The 6,865-nt window shown below is 40.5% G+C and overlaps 2 protein-coding genes across 5 annotated transcripts in view; one reads left to right on the top strand and one right to left on the bottom strand.

Annotated features, from left to right (window-relative positions):
* Nucleotides 1–764: 764 nt before the first annotated feature.
* Nucleotides 765–5,108, bottom strand: mrps23 (mitochondrial ribosomal protein S23). 2 transcript variants are annotated; one of them, XM_029172175.3, is made up of 5 exons: nucleotides 4,951–5,108; nucleotides 3,885–4,064; nucleotides 3,389–3,466; nucleotides 1,245–1,389; nucleotides 765–1,077 (listed from the first exon to the last, which is right to left on the bottom strand). In XM_029172175.3, exons 1-5 carry the CDS (start codon nucleotides 4,992–4,994, stop codon nucleotides 1,048–1,050), a joined length of 477 nt encoding a protein of 158 aa, XP_029028008.1. In that variant the 5' UTR covers nucleotides 4,995–5,108; the 3' UTR covers nucleotides 765–1,047. The 2 variants fall into 2 exon arrangements, with proteins under 2 accessions (XP_029028008.1, XP_029028009.1); XM_029172176.2 differs by lacking the exon at nucleotides 4,951–5,108 and adding an exon at nucleotides 4,404–4,534.
* A 690-nt stretch (nucleotides 5,109–5,798) lies between these two features.
* Nucleotides 5,799–6,865, top strand: part of ngef (neuronal guanine nucleotide exchange factor) — a 63,482-nt gene continuing 62,415 nt past the window's right edge. For all 3 annotated transcript variants that reach the window (XM_041073412.2, XM_055514223.1, XM_029171956.3), the window contains exon 1: nucleotides 5,799–6,255. In XM_041073412.2, the coding sequence (XP_040929346.1) occupies nucleotides 6,042–6,255 (214 nt within the window). In that variant the 5' untranslated portion in view covers nucleotides 5,799–6,041. The remainder of the gene's footprint in view (nucleotides 6,256–6,865) is intronic.

Raw genomic sequence — 6,865 nt, 5'->3', positions numbered from 1 at the left:
GTTCTCTCACAGCATCGCGCTCTCCTCTCTTTTTGAATGTATGCCTATTGGCTAACATACAAAGATTGCTTAGACCTGGTTTTCATCATTATTAAAGAAGAGCAGAAGACACATTTCTTTCATTGAATTGACAGATTTTCAGAAAATACACCATATTTTTATGTCACTTTATAAGAAAAGAACCAGTCACAATGACAAAGGTCATGTGTCATTCTACAGATGATGACTTGTATCTTTGAAGAGGTACCGTACATTGTGTTATCTATATAGTTTCTTAAATATGACCACATCCAAAAAAGAGGCCAGATGCTCCAGATTACAACACTGATGATTTGTCTTAATTATAGACTTCTAGGTTGTTTAAAACACTCATTATTTGTCCTTCCATTATTTAGTTGAAAGACAGATAACACACACACACACACACACACACACACAGCTTCTGATGCACAGACTTCAGCCATACTCAACAATGAAACTCATCTCAATTAAGATGCTTAAATTAAAAGTCAGAAAAAAACCTTGCCTTGTACCAATCCCAAACTAACTGAATGGGAATTGACAAAATGCTTTTAGCATGATATGCTAACAACAGATCCTTGGCGGTCTAGTTTTCTTGGAGTATCACCTAATTGCAGCAGTGATTGTTTTAAGAAAATGCACCCGTATTTTATAAACAATTGACACTTTACTTTTTTCAGTAGACACACTTTGTTAGCTGAACAGCCAATCACTGAATAAGCAATTAAAAAAATCCTAATCCATCAAGATATGAAGAGGATTTTAATTTTATTTGCAGACTTATATCATTCAATGCACTGAGCAGTGATCATTTACTAACAACATCCTGGTGGTGGTGCTGGATGTCTTGGAATCAGTGCAGCAAAAATGAAGATGAATGTTGACATAAAAGTGCTTTTATGACCAGCAATTCCAGGGCTTCTCTAAGTCAGTGCCAGGTCAGGGTCTGGAGCAAAAAAATCTGCTGCTCAGCTCTGTATCGTGGGATCCGCTTACTCTTTGCTGCTGGTGTCAACCAACTGCTGCTCAGCCAACAGACCTGGGCTCTGCAACCACCTGCAGGACAAACAAAATATACAATGTGTATGTGTATGTGTATGTGTGTGCGCACACACACACACACACACACACGCACGCACGCACACACACATACGTGCACACATACACACGTGCACACATACACACATACACATGCATATTGTTTGATTGTAAACTCTTATTACTTTTACTTGAAGAGAGTCTACTACAGGAAATCCTCTCCGCCGAAGCACAATGCCATCTTGGAGTAAAGCCTTCCCCGTCTCCTCAAACAGAGCAGTGTCATACTGCTCATTGTGGCTCTTTAACTCCATGTACCTGTCTACAAACCTGGGGAATGATATTTACACAAAATGGATTTCACTAAAATACATAGAAACTACATCAATTTATGAATTCAACATTATTGTATTAACGTCACATTTTTCTGACATATGCAGGTTTTCAAGCATGTTCTAGAACTAGAGAGAGAGGAGGTGAGACACAAAGTGGAAACGCTGACTAAAGCTTGCCTTGTAAAATATTTGGACATCATACTCTACACGCTGTAGCTGAGAGGAAGATGCTGGTCAAACTCCTCTCTATCCTAGACAACACCTCCCACCCCCCCCCTACACAGTGTGGTGGTTGGACAGAGGAGCACCTTCAGCCAGAGGCTGATTAGTATTAGGTCCTCCACAGAACGACACCAGAGATCCTTCTTACCGCCATCAATCTGTACAATTCCTGCTTCCTGTGTATCTGTACAGTCTAGTACATACAGTACAAGTTCATACAAGTTAGTAGTAAGTTCATGTGAAATTTGCTTTATACATCAAAATTTTCCAAAAACACAACTATAGTAATGTGAAAACAATTAGGACACCCTAAGAAAGCCTGTGTATTTTATAACATTTTTGCATCCTTTTTGGATATATAAATATTTAATTTAAAGAGATTAAAACAATATATCTAAGCAATTAAAATTGAAGATGGGGTTTTCTATAAAATGTAATTTTCACAAAATGCAAATTCTAACTGAGTCAAAAGTTAGGACACCATCACATGTATTCCTGCTTAAAATTACATTCTGAATTAGGCTTGCCCAATCAGAAATTTAGTTTGGTGTGCTCCTGACTGTTGAAGTGAGAGTGAGCACCATGGTGAGAGCAAAAGAGCTGGCAGAGGCCTTTAGAAAAAATATTGTTGCATCCTATGAGTCTGGTAAGGAATTTAAAAAGATATTGAAAGATGTTGAAATCAGACAATCCACTGTCCAGAAGACAGTCTACAAAAGAAGGGCGTTCATAACCACTGTAAACATGCCCAGGTCTGGTCGCCCCAGCATGTTCACCACAAGAGCAGACCATAAGATGCTGAAAGAAGTCTCCAAAAACTTTAAAACATTGTCTTGGGAACTACAGCAGGTACCAGCTACTGTTGATGTTAGTGCATGCCTCTACAATCAGAAAGAGACTGCACACCTTTAACCTGCATGGGAGGTGTGAAAGGAGGAAACCTTTGCTCTCCAAGAGAAACATCGAGGCCAGATTGACATTTGCCAGAGAGAATATTGACAAAGACCAGGACTTCTGGAATAATGTTCTTTAAACAAATGAGTCTAAAATTGAATTATATAAACATCAGAGCAGGTGGCATGTTTGGCATAAACCAAACACAGCTTTCCAGGAAAAGAACCTGATACCAACTGTAAAGCATGGGGTGGAAGTTTCACGAACTGGGGCTGCTTTGTTGCAGCAGGATATGGTCAGCTCACCATCATAGATTCAACCATGAATTCTATTGTGTATCAGAAGGTGCTTGAAGAAAATGTGAGACCATCTGTTAGGAAATTAAAGCTGAAATGGAACTGGACCATGCACCATGACCATGACCCAAAACATAAAAGCGTAAAGCAACCAAAGACTGGCTGAAAGAGATGAAGAGTCCAGGAATGGCCAAGTCAAAGTCCAGATCTGAATCCCCTTTGAGATGTTGTAGGGTGACTTGAAAAGGGCTGTACATGCAAGAAACCTCCCAAATATCTCGCAGCAGAAAAAATACTTCATTGGGGAGTGGGGTAAAATTACCTCTGGCTGATGTCAGAGTCTGATAGATGGCTACAAGAAGCTTCTCACTGCAGTTATATCAGCCAAAGGAGGTAACACTAGCTATTAGGGGCTAGGGTGTCCTATCTTCTTCCTCAGTTGCAATAGGCAGTTTTGATTGTTCAGTTATATTACTTTAATCTCTCTGTATTGTTAAACAAGATAACAAGATAAAACAAACCTATTAAAAATTTGACAAAATACACAGGTGTCCTAATTTTTTCACATGACTGTAAACATACCTCTGACATGTAGAAATAAAGTTCACTTTAGAGAGATCTAGAGGCCGAGGACCAGTCCCATACTGCTCATAGAACTTCCTGAAGGGCACACAAGTTATGATAAAAAAATACATAAATAAAAATAACATTTACTGATTTTGATCAATTCAGGTGTACTCGTGCAAATAAAACCAAGTCTGATAATTCAAACCTGGTACTTTTGAATTACCAGACTTATATGGAACAGTGAGAATCGTATGCATTTGGTAAATTTAAAGGGAACACATACAATAATAATAATTTAATAATTGAACTTTATTGATCCCACATTGGGATCCCTAAGGGGAGTAGTAGGCTGCCACAGTGCGGCGCCCAGGGAACTAGTTTGGAGTGTCTTTCTCAAGGACACACTTGATGATGATGGCTTAACTGTGAAATAACTAAGCCACAATGTTGTCATGCATTGCACTAAATCAAATACAGCTTCCACTGTCATTCCAGTGAGTAGCTGACTTACGCTCTTACTTTATCCTCGCTGTAGAAAATTTCAGGCACAGTATTTGCGTTTTTGGGACTTGGTCTGGTAAGTGGCTTCACGTAAACCGGGGCCCTCTTTGGTGGATATGCCACATACACGTCATACCAGATGGGCTTCTCTGCTGGCTTTAAGACTCCAGAGCGCATCAGATCCCGAACCCTGTCAATTACACCATCATAGAAATATTTAAAGTGGCAGTAATGTTAAAAAAGTCAAAAGAGCAAACAAAAGTATAATCAAACTTCTTCACTCAAGTGTCACAGTTCGAGACCATTTTTGGACAAAGGGGAACTTTCTGACAAGAGTTTTGAAGATAAAAACATGGCTATGTGTTCTTGAAGATTCGTGGCCAGTCAGGTGAGGTTATGTGAAAGTTGAGCCATCCGGACTTGGGTCGAAACGTTATACTAGTAATCTAATTAGCTTCATTGGCCTAACAGGTATCAAACGAAGAAGAAAGACACCAGATGCTACAACCTAACTTCCACATAACCTCACCTGACGGACTCCTCTCAAACAACAGTCTTATTCAAGATGAACTGCGCGTAAAACAGAAGTAGCAGGGACCACAGATAGGAGCACAGAACGGTAACCGGCGACAATAACAAAAACCAACAGGCGCTCGGATCTGGGCAAAATATATCATCTCGAACAAGCCCATAGCTGTTTTTGTCGCATGTGTATGACGTCACCCGTATTTTAACCTACACTCGTGGCCCTGGGCTATGCTCTTGAAAAACGACTGTCATTGTCGTGATCTGTGTTTAAGGCTTGTTTCGCTTTTGTTTACAGTTAGCGTAAGCTTAGAAAACACGGCTAACTCATGTATGTACATGTACGTGCTGACTGATGGTAAGTAAGGTTACAAGTAAGCGTCAGAATCTGCATTAACTAATGTTGGTTCAATGCGCATAACATTAACTTGTTTTCTACAAATTAGACTCTTCAGGTCTAATAACGATGGACAGTGTTAAGCAGCCTAATGACGCAGACAGCAACTCTTCGCTCCAAAGCTACCAAACGCATCCAAATTCAAACATCTTACCTGGTGAATACAGTTCCAAACCTCTCTAGTCTACTGCCTGCCATAGCGCCTGCTCGCCAGGCGTACGTGAGCTCCTGCTTCTACTGCGGATCTTCTTCTTCTTCGGTTTAATTTGCGTCTGTCAAGAAGTCCATAGGGACATTACCGCCACCTATGTTAGCGTGACCACACTGCTGGAAGCAAACGGGCTGAGCTATCAGTGCGTCCGGCGACATATTTGTTTATGCATATATATTACAATTATTATTATGACTATGATAACAACAAATGTTATTTTCTCTTGGATTCAATCGTTCTGCATGTGTCCAGTCTCTGGTTCAAAAAGGTTGTTTTTTGTACAATACAGGGCAATCTAACACGACTAACCCCATTAGTACAGGAACAGTCAGCGCTTAGATCAATATGCTGTGTGCTGCCTTGATGGCAGGACTGTCTTTGTCATGGGACTGACCTGCTGCTTCTGTATAAGGCCCTGGCTCAACAGGATCAGAAATGTCTACACACAATCACATACAGAAAAAAGCATCCAAAACACAGGCTTCTTTTTCTTTTTTACTTTTACTTCACTTACTTTTACTTAACCATGTAAACCTAACACAGAGATCCAGCAGTGTGGATGCAGACTTATTCAGACTCTATGAAAAAGGAGACATGTGAATCACGCAGGAGGTTGTCAGCAGGTGACTTTTCAGGTTCCACAACACAGAAAGCTTTCTAGCAGAAACACTGGTATGGCCAGGTTTAGTTCAGGAATGTCAGCACATAACAGGGTGTAGTGAAAGGCTCAGGGGGAGGGAGCCAAGCAGAGGAGGGACAAAGAACAGGAGAGAGCGAGAGAGTCATAAATGCCATAATTAAAGCTTAGTCAGAAAAAGTGTCACACTCGCCTTGTTTCAGCTATATATAACACTTGGAGGAGGGAAGGAGGGACACTCAAACCACCTGTGTTGTACTGGGATTTGTTTTTCACCTGATATTTGTTTTATTTTTAAAGATGGATTTGCTCCTGGATTTTGGCTAATTATGACAACTTTTTTGCAGAGTCAAACAAAACCATATTTTTAGCAAAACAAGAGCTGGAATCATTCACCATGTCTGTGGCTGCACTATTTAGGGGGAAGTGGGGGCATAAGTCACAAGAAACCCAAGTGAAGCAGCCAGTAGCTGTGATTCCACCCGGCCATGAGGAGGAAGAGGATGAGGAGGACTCCCTAGTTGGTTTCACTAGGGAGCCAATCCGCAGGAACTCCCGCTTTTACCGCTCAATGAGGAAGAAGCGGCCTGTCCCATCTGAGCAGTGTGAAAGTAAGACAACACCAGGCCTGTGCTCATATAATTGAATAATTTTTTTAATTAAAAAGAAATTTTCTCTTCGCACTTGTTCACGTAAAAGCTATGTCAGTTTTAACTTTAACAAACACTATAATGCAGCAGCACTGTGTGTAACAAGGTCTTTGTCAGTGTATTGTGTGCTTGTCCTGATGACAGTTAATGTAGAAAAACAAAGGCTGGGTAGTTTTATTCTTCACTGGAAACCTCAATGAATACATCCAGAAGAACTGGTTCTGTGTGAGCTACACAATCGTCTGAGTGACACCTGTTCTCTACACGAGTCAGCCTTTCACCATAGGAGCCAAAAGCTCCAACACAACCTGAGGTTTATATGTTTAGTGACACAGCTGAGTACGTGCCTGAAGTGGGCTGCAAATTTACAGAGTACAATAAAATGTTTAGGCCTTGGCCTATGTCTCAGAAAGGCTTAAAGGGAGGGATCAACGTGATTACTTAAAACATAACCAGTCAGCAACAGCCAAACAAATGTGAGTCACAAAACAGTACGAGCAGATGAAAAATGACACAAACATCCAATCATCTGATCTCAGATGCTCAGATTTACAAAAGTAAAAAAATACTA

This window comes from Betta splendens, chromosome 13, assembly GCF_900634795.4.
Source record: "Betta splendens chromosome 13, fBetSpl5.4, whole genome shotgun sequence".
Lineage (NCBI taxonomy): Eukaryota > Metazoa > Chordata > Actinopteri > Anabantiformes > Osphronemidae > Betta > Betta splendens.
Note: the sequence above shows the minus strand (reverse complement) of the source record. Positions and strands in the feature narration are given on the sequence as shown.

Coding starts and splice junctions, on each gene's coding strand:
- mrps23 (XM_029172175.3), bottom strand. CDS start 4,994: ATGGCAGGCAGTAGACTAGAGAGGTTTGGAACTGTATTCACCAG. Junction 4,065..4,950: donor TTTGGAACTGTATTCACCAG/GTAAGATGTTTG, acceptor TGTAATTGACAG/GGTTCGGGATCTGATGCGCT. Junction 1,078..1,244: donor TAGACTCTCTTCAAGTAAAA/GTAATAAGAGTT, acceptor TTTGTCCTGCAG/GTGGTTGCAGAGCCCAGGTC.